Source organism: Micromesistius poutassou (assembly GCF_964030765.1).
Source record: "Micromesistius poutassou genome assembly, chromosome: 3".
NCBI lineage: Eukaryota > Metazoa > Chordata > Actinopteri > Gadiformes > Gadidae > Micromesistius > Micromesistius poutassou.
This window is the reverse complement of record NC_140273.1, coordinates 11,892,108-11,910,420: the sequence shown is the minus strand read 5'-3', so window position 1 is coordinate 11,910,420 and position 18,313 is coordinate 11,892,108. Positions and strand designations below refer to the sequence as shown.

Below are 18,313 nucleotides of genomic sequence, written 5' to 3'. Positions count from 1 at the left end.
TGTTATCGAAAGTAAGGTCCTTTCTTCTGATTGCAGCCACCCAAGAAATCCGACGTCTCCTCGTGATGTCGGATACTTGCTCTCCTAAGTGCGTTCTCCATTTAGGGAACCTAAAAAACTGTAGCCCACTGTTCTTACGGTTTCCTCGGCGATCGTGTGAGGCATTGGAGCAGTTTTTAACGCAGCAGTTGCTTCCAGGCATTGTTAAAACAGTAAAGAATTTCAACAACCTCCTCTGCTAGCAGCTACCGTGTCAACAATAACGCAAAGCTCAGCTGCACTCGGAGGGGCGTACCTACCAACATGGCGGAAAGGGGGGGGCTTACACGGCTTACTGTGCCGTGACGTCAACTCCTCATTCCTAAATGAGAACACAATTCGGTGTTTAGCTAGGCTAGTTGCACACGTCTTTTTTATGTAGACTAGCCTAGTCAAGGCCTGCGGTTCGATGAATACTTTTCTATTAGATGTAGTTCCCGCTGGCTCCCACGTAATTCGATTTATACATTTCAGAGCTGCCAACTTGCACGGTGCACCGTGTGACACACGTTTTTGCCTGCTTACACACGCCACACATCCAATTTCTCACGGCCAAAAAAACAAAAAACACGCGTCCCCCGTCCCCCCTCGTCGGTCCGTCCGTCCCCCCCGTCAACATTTAAGCCCAGTTCAGACCAAGGATTCGCGACGCAACTGCTTGCAACTCGCAACTCCTTGCGGCGAGACGGGCTGAGACGTTCTAAAAACGGGGCAGTTCACACTGCTGCACCGGGCGGCGACGGCAGGTGGTCTCCCTAGCAACTGTGAACGCTCTGGCACAGCTGAGAGCCGCATCAGCATCACTTCCATCCTGCTAAAAAGTAACCTAACTTAGGTTTGCGATTAGTTTTATTTTGGTTGAGAGTAGGCTAGAGTTGCTGTGTTTCACCATTCTCCACTACTTCTGCATTGTAGTAATTCGCTGGAGCTTAGTTTGTTTAGATCCCGCTAGTTGGATACATTGCATTCTTTCGTAGTGGCGACTTCTCGACTGCAAGGGAAGCTCGGCTTCCCCTAAAATTCCCCGAAAATTAAATGGTCAGATATATACTGTTGTGTTAACATTTCATTGATTGAATGCGTTAGAACACGTCCATCTCGAAGACGAGTTCGTTCAGAATCAGCTGCTTATCGCAGGTCGACTGACTCGATTTCCTTCTCATACACTTACGTGTTTAATTTGCGTTTGTTTAGACAGATGGGCGTGCACACACACGCGCACCAAGCATCACCCGCATTCATTCATTATTTTAAACACTCACTCGCGGTAAAGCTATGTTTTCTCACGATCAAATACTCATCAATCCTAAAAGTAATGGGCTTGTACACGATGTCTTTGTTAAGAACATATGTGTTTGCTGTACGGTGTTTGCAGATGCATTGATTTAAAAGTAGGCCTACAATTTACCGCTGTATCAGCTGTTCTTTCCCAAATCATTTAACCAATCATTTACCCTAAAACTAGATTTTGTTTTGGAAGCCTGGAATATACTTTCTCGAATGTATTATTGTTATTATTTTTATTATTATTTTAACGCATGGCATAGCTTACTATACTTCATTCATGTTCATTCGTGCAGCCCTATGGAAAAAAAAATGTTTCCACAATCCACACGCTATTTCTATGCAGTTTCACATGTATGCATAATCTTTGACATCATAATATTTAACATGCAAGTGTAGTGGTGCCTGGTTGCTGCGGGGGGAAATCAGCTTTGCGCCGGGTGCAAACTAGCAACGACACATGCGTCGGTGTAGAAAGTCAATTGCGCCGGGCGCAAGATAGGGCCCTTCGTCTGTTTGGCGCACAAGGCTAATTTGCATACGCGCACAGGACTGTCGGAATGGGAACATGTCGGACTGGCAGCATTACGGGGGCGCGATTACGGGCTGGCGGAGTTACATTTAAAAAACGCGTTCAAGTAAAAATAAATAAAAGCGGAATCAATTTGTGGCGCTCGTTGTTCAATCTGTGGCGCAGCGCCACACATTGGCCTATGTGTGGGAAACACTGCACGGCCATCACACACGGTGAACCCGTGAGAGTTACGGTGAACCCAGCTCTGCTTCAACTTTTAAAAAAAAATAATTGTTCATACTCCGCGTACCACTAGAGAACGCGAGAACCACTGACCTACGTAATTAAATGTAGACCTACTAGTGGACGGAGTAGGTCATCCACAAAGTTATAATATGCTTTCCTTTTCTGAGTTATAGACCCTTTTCACAGAGACATCAGGAGAAACAAGTGTCGCTCATAATGAATGATGGGTCTGCTCTCCGGGGCCCAGGTACTAAACTAGTGGAGATTATCATGGACCATGTGCCATGTGGTAAAAAAAAAGATAGCCTATTTGTATCCTGCTTTGTTCCAGAACTTCAGTAGCAGCCTTAAGTGTCAAAATATTTGCTGAAATGACAATAGGAAAGCCATCTGGCGTTAAAAAAAAAAAAAAAAACATTACTCCAAATTGTGGAGATGACTCTTAATAAATCCGTATTCTGATTGTAATGATTTTAGTCTTACATGATTTTTCACAATAAAGTGATTGGTCGTATTCAGCGATTGTGAAATTAGCAGATTTACTAGTGGTTAACATGTAGGCCTACAATGTGAGTGTTTTGTGGGGCTTCAGTTTAGGTTGATCCGTCTCAGCATCAGCAGCAGCAGCGGCTCCCTGAGGGAGCCTGGCTGTATGGGCGCTGTCCAGGGTGCTGAAAAGCAACCCTTTGGAACGCTGCCCCTGGCCGTTTTCACATCAACCACTATAACAGCAACAGGGGTCTGTGTCATGCGTGGGTCGTTTCTATCATGTCCACGTATGCACATTACACCATTTCCATCGATCCCCCCCCACACCCCACCCCACCCCATACACGAAGCTGGGTTTCTCTTCTTTGCTCATATGATGAGGTTTTTTTTTCCAGCTATCTTCGACCCCATGTCCCCCCTGATGGGCGGGGAGGTATAGATCCTGTCGTGTTATCTGTACGCTGGGATGCGGACGTCGTGCTCCGAGAAACGTCTGCTTTAAGAAACGACGCGTACGACGCAACCGTGCTTACGACCTACGTCACGGCGTGCAGACATGTGGTTTTGACATTCAGTAGTCTACCCTGCTGATCACGGCTTTGCTCAACCCCCTCCCTCCGCTGCCAAGAGAGATTCCTTTGGTTAAGAAGAACGGCGCAGAGAGATCGAAGGGGCTCGTCAATTTTGCAAGGAAAACCATCGCAAGTGGGACCCGCGTTTACCTGTCGCGATTTGCAGCATCAGTCCACGTACACCCCGGCTAAAACCACCGTGTAGAAGTCATGTCTGTAGCGGGACTGAAGAAGCAATTCCACAAAGCCACTCAGGTAGGGGTCTTCTCGTTTACACACTAAACCCCTTGGCAAGAGCTCCATGCTAAAAACCTTTTTTTCACGTACAGTTGAACAGCGTCGACTGCGTGTGTAACCTGACTTGTCCTCGGTGATGCGGTGTAGCGGCACACCGGTCGTGTGGATGGGTGATTGGATGGAGGGTAAACCTATTTGGTTTCTGCATGAGGCAACGTCCTTGTTTGGTCTCGTATTTACCCGTCGCTCGGGTCTGCCTTGCCGGATTCATATCATGTGCGGCGGATTCCGGTACTGCACCACCGATCAACCATGGTGCAGGTTGTTGGTGGTAGTGGAGGAGGGACGGGGGGATATATTTACGATCGTGTTCTTGTAAAAAAAAATGTATTTGATGGACACTCTGCAAACTATTTTACATCCATATCAAAATAATTTAGAGGTAGAATTTCCCACGAGCGCAATCCATGATTGAAATCGTAATACGGAGAACATGGCTTCACTATCCTACCCTTCAGATGACATTCTGCAGCCCTTCGCGTAGTTCTCGGTGTAGCCCGGCGCTCCCATAGCGGTGTTAGAGGCTGTGCGTGCGTGTGTGTGTGTGTGTGTGTGTGTGTGTGTGTGTGTGTGTGTGTTTTGAAAAACTACGGCAGCGATTACTGACGCTGCACACAAACGTTGCATAACCGTTAAGTGCGTTGTGACGGAAATCCGTCTTTACCTCCACGGTCCTCTGCCGTGACCTCGCCGCCCTCTAAACGCACACTGCACGGCTACAGCTCAGCCGTGTAGTGCACGGTCCACCCGAGGAACGGAAAGAAATGGACATCTTCCAAACTAATGCGCAATTTTCCATGTGCATGCTCTACGTAGTTTCAAGGTTACGGAACAGGACCATTTGTATTGCCATGCAGCAGGCATATATATCATTGAAATAGTCACAGGGATATATTTAGAAAATATTTCTATCTCTGTGAATTTTTTGTGTATTACTATATTATGCAGATTGTTTCATCGGTAACTGGCTGGGTACAATATGTGACTGGACGTGTGTGGTGATCTGTACTGGTATCAACAACACCTACCTAGGAGGAGCCAGAATGTGTAAAATGTCATTTTTGCTCAAGAACCCTGGCCTCCTGCTCTCCGGTTCTCCCCTGCCTTAGATCCCTCCTCCTGGCTCCCTGCTCTATGGTTCTCCTCTGCCTTAGAACCCTCACCCTGGCCTCCTGCTCTCCGGTTCTCCCCTGCCTTAGAACCCTCTCCCTGGCTCTATGGGTCTCTCCTGCCTTGGATCCATTTACAGTACCTAACCATCGTCACTGCCTCTATTCTTTCACACCCCTGCTCTCATCACTGCCCTCCTCCGCTCTCCTTATCTCAGTTTCTCAGACTCCCATTTGCGTGAATAAGCTTTGTGTTGTCTGCCCCATCATCATCATCAGCTGCATCATCATCCTCTCCTGGACCGTTCAGCAGAGGAAGAGTGTTATTCCAGGAGAGAGTAATTACCTAATCATGACACTAATAATAGCCCTGCTTGCGAAGGTCAGCGCTTGTCACATACTAACCGATCCATTGTGACAGATAAACCGAACCTTTCAGTCAGTTGTTGATTTTCTAGCCGACGATTCAGCGGTAGAGAGATAATGTTATGGTTATGTTCTGCTGTTACGTTCAATTACATGTAATCAAGTTCCTTTCTACGCATAAATGCTGTATAGTATTAGTTAGGTTATGTGTGTGTGTGTGTTCAGTTAATAGAAAGAGATAATTAGTCAGGTGTGTGGGTGAATGTGTGTTCAGTGGTTAGAAGAGTATAATTACCTAAGTGGTTTCAGTTGATAGATGAGGATAATATGGTAGGTAAGTGTGCGTGTGTGTGTGTGTGTGTGTGTGAGAGCGTTTCGAAGAATTGCCATGTTCAGTATACAGAGTTTATGACGCCATTTCATTCCATACCCCTCCAGGTTCCTAAATCTCCCAATCTTTTCGGTGGGTATGACAAGGCATGTAGGACACAAAGTCACTCCTCGCCTGTCGCTGTAGCTCAGACACACTGACACACACGCGTCACTCACGCACACGCGCACACCAACAACCACACGCACACACACACACACACACAACACACACATAGACCTCTTCTCAAGGACAGAGGCGGAGGCAGAGAGGAGGACAAGTTTTTAAAAAGGCGCTAAGCTGTAATTGGAGGAGGAGGATTTGTCTGGCGTTTCAAAACGTTAGAAATTAAAGTCAATGGCCAGTTACATGGTCTTGTTTTTGGTTTTAGTCAACATTAAATCGACCATAACCGTGCCGTCCCTTCAGCCATGCCTCCCTAGCGTTGACATTCTTATTTATTTTACTGTTTAGTCATTTAGCAGACACTGTTATCCAATGTGACCGTGAATTCAGATAAATGTCAAAAAGGTGGAGATAGGGGTGCACGGGGAGGCCCATCAGGTTAGGGGGCAGACAGTGGGGTCTGAACCCAGAACCTTTTAGCTGGGAGTCAACCTCCCTAGTAACCAGACTGTCCTGTCTGGTTAATGCCAGCTTATTGGTAACAAGGTCATAGTTCATACAGAGGAGGAATGTGATTTGAATCGTGCAAAAGGGACAAAACATGCCAGCCAGATGTTTGTTGGCACGTTGAAGGCTTGAGATGAGATGGAGAGGAAATGTGTTATAGGATGAGTTGACAAACAGGAGACAGTGTATGGAAGCAAAATAAGAAAAAATGTAGTTGAATAATTGAAGGAGGTCCATTTACATTTCATGTTGTATTCCGATTGCAGTCATTGGCCTCAAGCATACACTTTCTCTTCATATCTCCACACTCCTCCACCCCTGTCCTCTTCCTCCACTGCAACTCCTCCTCATGCTCCTCCCCTCCTGTGCCGCCTCCTCCACTTCACTCTCTCCTACATTCTCCTCCTCTCCTGCGCCTCCTCCTCCTCTCCTGAAACTCCTCCCCCATGCTCCTCCACCCCTGTGCCTCCTCCTCCCCTTCACCTCCTCCCCAATACTCCTCCACCCCACTGCCTTCTCCTCCTCCCCTCCTGCACCTCCCCCTGAGAGCAGGGCGACAGCAGGCTCCATGTATGGCTCAGTAATCCAGCAGGATCAGATCCCAAGTCCCAGTCCATATGGGCCCCTTGCCAGCAATCTGTCCTTGCCGACCCCCACACTACCCTCCTCTTACCCCCATACCGACGGGCCCCTACACACCTGCAAACACTCGCATGCATGAATTGCATGTGCATGCACATTTGAAAGTGCACACATGCACACAGCGATGGATGTCATGGGATTAGGGCCGCAACAAAGAATGTAATTGAATTGGACCAGCATATATTGTAAGCCAAACAAACACTTTTTTTCGTATAGGAATATATTTTTTCGGTTTAAATTCTAATGGCTTGGGTTACTCGTATCTGTATGAATCATAAAAAAAGAATGTTTGTAAAAAGGCATTCTATTCTATTACACTGCCTCAGCTCAACACCACTATGCTAATGTTTTCTCCATCAAACGAACAAAGTCTCGCGGGGCTAGCTTTACGGGTGCGGCTCGTGGCTAATTAATGCTCTGGAAAGGACCCCTGCTGCCGTGGAAACCACAGCAGAACCTCATCCTGTGCTTTAGTTTAGGTGTCTAAAGCACACCAGGTGGTCGAGGGGTGCTAACGCGTTGGAGGGCTGCAGAGAGGGCCTCAGTGTGGAGGGGGGCTAGATCCACACACACACACATGCACACATGAACGCAATATAATCGTGCACTTACATTCTTGCACACACACGTGCTTCTTCAGTCACCTACATACACGCATACACGCACGCGCACACACACACACACACACACACATCACACACACATACACACACACACACACACAAGCTGCTTCACTCACATTATCTCGATTACAATACCAACAAATACTCAAACAGCTTCACTCACCTTCTGTCTTGTGTTTAGTACCCAGATAAACACACACACATATCTTCACTCACCCTCATTGTACGGTTCTCACACACACACTCACGCACGCACGCACACACACACACACACACACACACACTACCTCCACTCACCTTCTAATGTACGTGATAAACACACTCCATCACCAAGTCATTTATTTCCGGTCACCCTCCACCTTCTCCACCTGTCTCTGTGGAGCGAGGTCATGGTGGCGCGTGGTGTGGTGCGGGGCACCATTAACCACTGTCCCGGGACACGGGGCAGCGGCCGTGAAGGGTAGGCCCAGCCCAGCTCCTGGTTTAACGACCAATCAATTCTTGTGTGTGTGTGTGTGTGTGTGTGTGTGTGTGTGTGTGTGTGTGTGTGCGTGCGTGCGTGCGTGCGTGTGAGTGAGAGAAAGTGAGTGCAGTTGTGTGTGTGTTCTGTACATGGTAGAAGGGGAGTAAGTGTGTGTTTGTATGTGTGTTTATCCCTTGGAGTACTTGCTCCCTCATTGTGCTCCTTTCACAGACTTCAACACAGATGTAATGACTCTATTTTTATCAGCGCTTTTACGTCACAGATCAACTCAGCCCTGAGCGGGTGCAGTGAGTCATATAGGAGCAGATGCCACCTCTGTGACCGACGTGCGTGTGTGTGTGTGTGTGTGTGTGTGTGTGTGTGTGCATATTACATGTATAAATGCAAAGGTATGGCATGTGTTGCAGGGTTGTCTACTTAAACATAATATTTCAGCCAGATACTTTGAAAGAACGTGTATTTTTAAGGACCTGCAGCACTCGGAAGTTAGTGATTGGTATGTTCTTTCTTATTGGCAGATTAAACCAACTTCCAACATACATTTATTCTACGTTATTCTACGTCTAGACACAGTTTCCCGTTAATAGACGTCAGTATAGTAACCATCTCTATATTACACTGTATCCCAAGTGCGATCACCAGGCTTCAGAACAAAGTGCTTATAATTTATACCTCTCCTTGGAAAACATCACATAGAATATGGCAACATTCTTCATGGGCCCGGCCTTCACGTCTCATCTTTCAACATCCCCCAAACGAAGGAGAAGTTGAAGGTCTGACGCTGGCCTTGCACATTTTCTCCGGATGAAATCATAAACTGTAACTTTAAAAACAGGGTTGGCAGCTTCTATAGAAATGTGTGTGTGTGTGTGTGTGTGTGTGTGTTGCTAGCCAACTATTACGGTAAAAAAATAAACACTGTGGAGCTGTTCAAAGCAGCTTGTGAGGGGAGAGGGGTGGCAGAATCATGTGCACACACATTTACTTAGAAAGAAAATGTACTGAAATCTGTTCTTCACAGTAAAACCGTAAGAACCAGCATTATTGCTGTACTCCAGTATTAAAATTATTTATGATAATACAATATCTGTAATTATATATTTTATGTTTTGCATGGCCAGGTGAAAGGGTGAGATTCTGGATCATTTATATGCTTAATGATTAACTATAAACTCAATAATAACAGGAGACAGAGAGATAATGAATGGAGATCTCCTCTCACGGCTCTGTCGTGTTCTGTAACAACGACAGCCACACAGACGTTGTGATTAGGAATGACGTCTCCAGTTACCTCTGAGTTAAAAAGCACCAGTCTTATTGAAGACGATGGAAATGGGCTTCCATGAGTCAGTGCAGAAGGGGTTTACGCGGTGAATGATTGCCATCCCAATGGCTCATTTGCATTCCTGTTATCTAGATGGCTGCATCATTTATGCATCTCTAGCTCAGCATCTACACACACACACACACCATTGAAGCTCAATTCTCTTGTTTATCTTGCAAACTAGCTTTCTCTCGTTTGCAAGTACACAATCTGCGCTATTGTGTGTGTGTGTGTGTGTGTGTGTGTGTGTGTGTGTGTATGCGCGCATGCGTGCGTGGTGGCAGATTCTGAGTGGGTGACTCATCCATCCGTGCATTTAGCTGGCACTGTGTGCGACCTCCTCATGCACGGCAGACCTCCTCGTGCACAGCAGACCTCGTCGTGCACGGTGGACCTCCTCGTGCACGAGGGACACGGCACACAACAAACCCAGCTGGGAGTTAACAGATGGGGAGAGAGGAAGTGATGGAGCAAGTGGGAGAGCGGGAGGAGAGCGAGGAGGGAGTGAGGTACAAACGAGAGGTATGGACGTAGGAAGATAGGGATGCAGGTTGAGGGGAGGGAGGGAGCTGGGACAGAGGAAAGGAAAGAAAGAAAGGATGAATAAATACCTCTTGAGCCTGTCGTGACTGAGTGGACGAGATAAACTATTAAAAAAGAAGATTAGCGATAAAACCGTGGTGAGATACTTAAGGGAAGGGATGGAGGAAACGTTTATTACTCCTCTGATGGGCTCTGCAATCACACAGGGAGGGACGGAGGATGAAAAAGATGTCTACAAGGCTTTCTGCTTTGCTTTTTAAATATCTCTTTTAATATATCTTACATTTCACCTATTCTACTCAATCACACTGGGCTGTAATGATTGGCTGGATTGATAATGCTTTTCATTACATTGTGGAAACAAAGTTTTGGAATCTGTATTATGCAATCCATTAATTTGTCCTAAAATACACACACGCAGCTCACTTCTATTTATATGTTGTGCAAATAAAAATAGCAAATGGAATTGGGAGCCCAAAAACATAAATTAATTTTGAAATAAAAGAAATGTAGTGTGTAAGTGTAAATGGTCCAGGATTTGATTCAATTTTGCACAGGCTAACCTGGAGGCAATCCTTGACAAACTTAATAAACATGTAGTACAGTACAGTATGGTTCACATGTGTCAAACACAAGGCCGAGGGGCCTAATCAGGACATTGGCCAAATTGGTACCAGCCTTTATAATCATTTCAGCTCCAAATAAATGTTGTTTTTCTGCATCTCAAGCTCCCCTGATGCATGGCACTACAAGACCCAGCAAGCAGCAAGCACTGAGAACCTGCTCCTACATTGGAGCTGCGTGCAGAACTGCTGCACCTCCCTCCCCCTCATCCCCACACGAAACCATTTCAAAGGATGCATACTCTGAATTTCAGGACCCCTCACTGTTACAGCGGCACCATTTATTTAGTGCAAGGCGTGAGCGAACCTGCAGTGGAGCGTTCAGTCAGCCTCCTGGTTCTTCATCGGCAACGTTGTCAACTAAAGCAGCAACCAGAGAGGCGGTCGCGCCATTCCTCCAACAACGGACACAAAACAGCTAATTTCTTTATGTAAACCATCCCAGTGGATCTTTAGAGAAAAGAAAGTTGTATGCACAAAGAAAAGTCGATTTGTTAACGGGTTGAGTCATGTAAAACACTGACTTAATTATTGATATTATAGTTAATAAAAGGTGACTCACTTTGCCCCTTCAAAGTTAGTGATTTATCTTTGTCCTACTTTCTGTATAGCTCTCTGTGCTATTCACGATTAGAGATATATATGGCCCTCAAAGCTGTTCTCATTTTTGATATGACTTCTGCAGAGATTGATTTTGACACTATAAACATGTGTTTATAGTATAGATTGTTTATACATAATATAGTATAGTCAGTGTATAGTGTCCCCTGGTAAGGCTGTCCTTCTGTCCTCCTGTGAGGCTGTCCTTCTGCCCTCTTCTGAGGCTGTCCGTCTGTCCTCCTGTGAGGCTGTCCTTCTGTCCTCTTGTGACGCTGTCCTCCTGTGAGGCTGTCCTTCTGTCCTCCTGTGAGGCTGTCCTTCTGTCTTATGGTAAGGCTGTCCTTCTGTCCTCTTGTGAGGCTGTCCTTCTGTCTTATGGTAAGGCTGTCCTTCTGTCCTCTTGTGAGGCTGTCCTTCTGTCTTATGGTAAGGCTGTCCTTCTGTCCTCTTGTGAGGCTGTCCTTCTGTCTTATGGTAAGGCTGTCCTCAAGCTGTCCTCTTGTTAGGCCGTCTCCCTGGTTCCAGCCTGGCCCAGGCTCAGCTCTGCACTGCAGCAGGAGTGGTAGTCTGTAGCCATGGGTACAGGACACGCCTGCAGCCTCTCAGCATCCTGGCGTTCACCCGGACATGCCGTCACACAGAGTGCATTGCCTCTAATGCACCTGTCTTCCAGGGGAAAAGTACATGCCTTCATGCCAAAAATAACTTTGTTTCCTTTTACAGCAATTGCTGTGTGTGTGTGTCTACCTTTTCAAAAAATAACTTAATTGGGTTCCTTTCACATCCAGGTTGAAGTGTGTGTGTGTGTGTGTCGTTTTCCCTGGTTTGTTTCCATATGTTAGGGCAGAGACAGCCATGTCTCAAACCTGTCTCTCTACCAGACGTGTTTCCATGTGTTAGGTGGACAGACCAGCCATGCTTCTACACACTGTCTGTCTGCTTCGGCTCTCAGTGATTAAGGTGTTGATCTCCAGCTAACACATTTTATTAAATGGTCTCGATTGCTGCAATGAAATTATGAGACATTCTAGCAATTGCAGCAGTCCATTTAAAGTAAGGGTCTCTTTTTGAAAGCTTGGTTTTGAACCGTTTATTTAACAATGACCTGGAAACTCTGAACAGGGTCCATTGATAGCGTAAAACGCAACAGGATGTCTTCAGTTCGTCCATGCTTTTATATCTTGTCCCTTTACAAAAAAAGTAAGGAAGTCACCATGTTTTAAAGTACTTGGGAACCAATTATCAGAGTAGGATACTTGAAAGATCATTTCTAAGAAAGCGTGTGAGTGATCTACAATGCAATACTCAATTGAAATGTCAAAGCAGCACAAAGTTCATACAAACAGGGCATTAGCATGTTTGGAAGGCTTTAAACCTTGTTTGAAATCCATCAGAGAGCGACTCTGCATCTCTGGGTTTATGGTTGGCAGATCAGGCCAGGCCACCAGGGATTGGCTTGTGGTGGTTTATACTGCCGATCTGTGTCGTATATATGTATTCATGCCTTTCATAAGTAAAGATTTTTAGACAAATTTTGAGAATGCTCTCCGTGTTTTCTACAGGGATTTTGTGGAAGCGGTATTGTGTCCCTCATCCATGTATTTCTTGGTGCATATTTGATTCATGTCAAGGGTTTCAACGACTCAATCTGCTGCATTTTCCATTGGGAAAAGACTCGAGTGGCCGAGAATCTGGCCGATTCTGGCGGGGTGTGAATAGTCGACTGTTACTGCGGAGCCCTGCCTTCTGGAGGCTTTGATAGGAAGAGACTTGTGGTTCTCAGTGGATGCATGGTGCCTCTCTGTCACTCCTTCCCAACCATCTCTTCCTCTTCTTCCATAGTCTCTCTCTGTCTCTCTGTCTCTCTCTCTCTCTCTGCGCATCAGTATTCAGGCCATGGCTAATGTTTTATTCAGTGCTTGTGTATCACGTATTCTGGGCATCGTGCACTGCAGGGAAACACAAGCTAGGCTGGGCTAGTCAGGGCTGGAGGTTTGCAGACAGTAAGTCTCAATACCTGCGATGATGCGATTGTTTTTTTCTGCCGTCAAAAAGTTTCTAAAATATAGAATTTATAAGGGTTGAGTGTTGGATTAAAAAAAAAGTGTATGATAATAATGAATACATTCATAAATCATGTTAGATGGATGGCGTCTGGTTAACTTCTCAATCGAGGCTCATAAATGATCAGTTGGGTTTTGTGTGTTTTTCTACCACCTCGTTATGGTCGTAGTATACTGTAATGCTACACAGCAGCCATTAAGCAGAACATATATCCCTGATAATGGCCAGCCCTGCAATTAACAGAACATGACTCCAATAACCATGTAGACAGGCCTGGCTGGGGTCCTCCTTACCACACATTCACCATGTCCATAAATATTAAAGTCCTCCATGCAGAGTGTCCTCATGTCTTTTTAATAGTGAGCCAGCGTGTGTGTTCTGGAGTGGTAAAAAGGTGGGGAGGGAGGGAGAGGGGGAGGGAGAGGGGGAGGGAGTGGAAAGGTCAACATGTTGTTTGATTTACTGCTGAGAAAGTCTCTGTGTCTCTTGGGTGGGGGAAGTCCCAGTGATCGCCTCACTCCACAGCCCAGGGGTCAGGGGTCGTTAGCCGACGAGAGATCACGACCCCCCCCCACACACACACACACACACACACACACACACCCACACCAACATCCTGTTCAACGGAAAGAGAAAGTGATAGAATAGAAAGTAAGAGAATAGAAATGGACTTGCTGTCATGACCTCTCCCTGCTGTCGATATGCATTGTAGACGGCACATGCATTATGCACATATGACGCCTAGCACGACACACTCTGTGCCTCCTATACGCGTGTACAGCGCTGTCACATCAAGACAGAGAGAATGAGCAAGAGCTGAATAGACAATACACAAAATGGTGGAGGTGTAAACAGAGGAGTGAAAGGCAGGCGACGGAGGGGTTAGATTATGTGGAGCAAAGGAAAATGAGGATGGGATGAGGGAAGACGAGGAGGATGGGGGGGGGAGACTGTGATGTGAGGAGAAGCCCAGAGGGGGTTAAGAGGAGCAGATGAAGACGGGTTGAGAGGAGGAGGTATGAAGGCTGGAGACACTGAGGAAATGATCAAGAGGTGGAGGAGGAGGGCGGGGGGGGGGGGGGGTGGAAGGTCTGAAGAGGGGAGGGGGAGGGGATGCAATGACTGAAGAGAGAAGGTGGAGGAGGAGTGAGAGATAGAGACTGGTGAGAGGAGGAGGTGTGTGTGGAGAGAAATGGAAAGGTGGAAAGACCGAGGATGAGGAGGAGAAGGATGTGGAGAGGAACTGAGCAGAGGATGAGCAGATGAAGGAATGAGAGGAGGAAGAGAAGGAGCAGGCAGCTGTGTCCTCGGTGTGTACCTCGCTGGGCGCCACTGAGACAAAAGAGCGGAGTAATGACTGGTGGCCCCAGCCAGAAGTCCCATATGCATGGACGTGCACGCTCAGCAAATGGTGTGTGTGTGTGTGTGTGTGTGTGTGTGTGTGTGTGTTCTTGGCCAACATGGTGCCCAGCTGACTCAGAACTGTAACCACGGATGGGGCAGCTCCAGCAGATCATTGCACCCAGACCAGGGTGTGTCTGACTGCATGGAGCCATTTTGAGTCCAAGACGTGTGTTTGCCTTCCCTCAAATCACAACCAGGAGGGTTGAATGAGAGATTGTACTGAGATTAATAGGAGCAGTGGGACTCCAGATCATACTGATGGGGTCGTGTAGGTGTGACGCATCACCTGTGACTCCCCATGCATGTGTCATCATTGGTAGGAGGTGGGCGGAGTTAAGAACCTCCATCACTTCGACACTCTCCTTAAAGAGGCACCGTCACATTCTGCTATTTTCTAATACAAGTGAGCACTGCTTCATACGTGTGTAGGGAAAGAAGAGCAATCCTCAAGATCGACTCTGTTCTCCGTTGATCCGATTCAGAAATTTATGTCAGTGGTCAAACTTTTTGGCTGAAACGGGGTTGATGTCGCAGACTGCAAGTGTTTCCACACCATGCATATGAAGCAGAATAGCCAAGCACGGCGGTTCCCTTCATCTCGCCACCTATAGAGAGGCGGTCTCACAGAGGTGGACTCACAGCCACCCCCTGTGATGTCCGTCAGATGTGTCCCAGCTTCTTGAAAGGCGGCCACAGTATCTCTCACTATAATCCAAGAAGCCCCCAGAAAATGTTGGCTGGAGACCAGTTAAATTGTGTAGAGACTGCAGAGGGCCAACTGTTCTCGAAGTTTGTTTTGCTGCATTGACTGACTTCCATCCACTACTGCCAAGAAATGAATGCTTATTAATGCACCAAGGGGGGGGGGGATCTTTATAACTCAAAGTACAGCTTCTGCTTGTTCCTTGGCCAGAAAGTGCCTCTATGCTTGCGTCTTATGTTGAAGTGCTTATCGTTGGCACTATTCCATGTGAGTAAATGTATGGATTCAGAACCGTGTAACCGCAACCTTTTGTTGTTGTTGTTTTGCTGTAATTCCATACTTCTAAACTAATTGTCCCCGGTAACAGTGGATATTACCCAAGGTTTAACATCAACCCTTACATTTAGATTGATATGTGTGTGGTACATTCCCTCTCCATAAATAAAACATGGTAACATATCTATTGGAATGATGTGAGGAGTATAGCAGATTGAGTAAAGGAGTGTGTTGCTTGGATTAACATGTAAAGTGTGATATTTTGCACACTTTGATCAAATATATCCTTCCACGTTGTGCATGATATAAATAACCAGTTACTTGCTTCTCTGGACTGCTGTCGTTTTAATAATAATCTTGCCTCTTTGTCCTGGTTGAATGTGCCTTTTAATGGTTTGCCATGTGTTGTCTTTGTGCTAATTTACTGTTATTTATTATCCCGACACTTAAGCGGTGAGCTATTATCTTTTTGTTCTTTTAGCTAAAGCAATTTAAAATAGTTTAGATTGGTTGATCTAGCGTGCTAGCTTAATAGCGGTCTTTAAACTAAGTGTGATTCAGTGAGATAGAGAGGACCATGTGTCTGATTTCATATGAACTACTTGAGAAGAGATGACAATTGGAGATGCTTATTCAGAATTGTCAAAAGACTGCAAATGTGCGTTTTGCTCTCCATTTTCTCTAGTATGCTTCCATTTCTTTGGGAAACTTGTTTTTACCTGACTGTATTCAAAGCTTATTGGATTACCTAGGTATCCGTGATTGCCTTATGTACACGACACATACTGTTAGAATATATATTTTACAAAAGAAAAGCCAGACAAACAATTGAAACATAATATCTTCCAGTAATATAAGATGCTATACACATTCCTTTAATAGGCCAATGCTATGAGTCACTTCCTGTTCAATAGTACATCAACAAGGAAAGACACACTCCTGACCGGACCTAATAAAAGTCAATACTCACTGTTCACTGTTCACACACACACACACACACACACACACACACACACACACACACACACACACACACACGCACACACACTGTTCTCTGTTCTGATATGTCCTTGTGTCCGGTTGGCTCACACAACAGCATACTAAACACATGACTGATGTTTCGTAAGGGTGTCCTAAACAGCCTATAGTTGGCTCGTGGTAGGTGGATTCAGAAAGACCATCTGCCACAAGTCAATGGGAAAAGATGGGATTTAATTCTCGCAATGAAAGCCAATCATTTTTCCTTTGTTTGGTAAAGATCTCATTGGCTAATTCATCAATTCATCTGATTGAAAGCTATATGTAATTACAAAGTGATAAACTATTAATTATTCATGAGTTTTAGCCATTAAAGTCTTGGCCTCAATGTGCCACGTATGGTTTATATCCGCTTAAAAAATCTGCAACACTTGTGCTCTCCGTCAGTCTACGGTACACCCTGGAAACGGTTGTGTTAAACCAACGGGTGACGTCCAGACTGTGGGTAACACGACTCAGGACTGGGGGGAGTTGGGTTTCACTGCAGTATTGATTTTGGTGCTGATGCAAGTCTGCCTGTTTCTTCCTAGCTCCCTCATTGTGCCGTCCCCCCACTCCCCCCAATGCCCTCTGTGTCCTCATCCTCCCCCTCCATCTCCATCAGGAATTTGTACACAATTCATCTTCCTTAGTGTGTGTGCACACACACTCAAGCACGCACACACACACGCACGCACGCACACACACATGCACACGCACACACACACACACACACACACACACACACACAGTGTTTTGTATTGGCTCTCGGGTCGGTCTTGTGTTGTGCCTAAGGAAACGTGTGTTGGAACAGATAGTAGAGGAATTTTGCATCAGGGATCTGGGTTGAAGTTGAGTGTGTTTGTGTTTGTCTGTGTGTGTGTGTGTGTTGTTTATGCTGTCAGAATGCAAGGCCAATTTTTCCAATGACAGGCTAATCTCTCTCCCTTTGTGTGCCAGAACTTTCCCTCTGGAGTGGTCCTGAGTGGAGTTGAGACCTTTTGGGTTTTTGCTAGCGGTCTGCCCTGAACAGGAGTGTACCATTGAGTATGCTTTAGTAAGCTCTCTCTGTTGAGGGGGACATCCGCTTCCATTCACCTCCATCCTCGTCTGCCATCATTATATCCTCCCCTCCCGTCCTCTCTTTGTTCCAATCCCATTTTCAGTGAATTCTCATTAGGGTTAAAAATTCAAGGTGAGGCGTATCAATTAATCCACAACGCTTCCAGAAGTCCCTTGTCCTCCGTCGACATGACAGCCAATCGATGTGCGGTTTGGCTTATCGATTTCCTTCTAAAAAAACAAAACAGGACACCACACCTCCTCCATCACTGCCACACCTTTATGCAGCAGAGGACAATTCTAGCTAACAATTTCACCAAAATATGCATCCATCAGTACATTGACTGTTCTCCTGCCTGGGTCTGCAGGGCGGTTAATGCTGTTTACAATGCCTGCTTCGTTGTGTGTCACCGTTTAAGTTAAATAATTTATCCATGCTGTTCCCCCGGTTGATTCAGTGATGTGCAGCTATGAAAGGGAAATGAGAAATGAGTCTTTGCTAAGAAGTACTACAGTACTAAAATATTTCAACTTTTTCCCTCCCCCCTTCTCCACTTCCTGTGTGTGTCTTCCTGTGTGCGCGCACGCGTTCACGTTTCTTGCCGTGTGTTTCAGCGAGAAAGCAACTATGTCCGCACTCTGAATACATTTTATCACCAGCGGATGGATGATCATTTTAACATCCACATCTTGGATCTGTTAACTTGAGTATGACCAAAAAGGAAATATTAGATATTACCATATTTTCAAAGTGTCCTACAACAGCAGTGCCTCGATGGCGCTTCAATACCTGTTTTTTGGATTTAGAGATAAAGCTAATTCACTAAAAGCACTATCAATATAGTGCTTGTCATTCGATTACCAATCTCCGGTCGATTGCATCTGAATGATAGAATCTCTCTCTAGGGACGTGCTCCTGTCTCCTCTCCTCTTGGTCTCGCTGCCTCCCTCTTATCTTTCTCTTTTTACTTTCTTCCATTCTTTTATCTCACCATTACCCTAAAATCATTATCTCACTCATTCTTGTGT

At 45.8% G+C, this 18,313-nt stretch overlaps 1 protein-coding gene across 1 annotated transcript in view; it reads left to right on the top strand.

Moving 5' to 3' along the window:
• Positions 1 to 3,354: 3,354 nt before the first annotated feature.
• Positions 3,355 to 18,313, top strand: part of sh3gl2a (SH3 domain containing GRB2 like 2a, endophilin A1) — a gene marked incomplete at both ends in the record, with an annotated part of 32,339 nt that continues 17,380 nt past the window's right edge. Inside the window, one exon of the mRNA XM_084465578.1 lies at positions 3,355 to 3,399. Within this exon, the coding sequence (XP_084321704.1) occupies positions 3,355 to 3,399 (45 nt within the window). The remainder of the gene's footprint in view (positions 3,400 to 18,313) is intronic.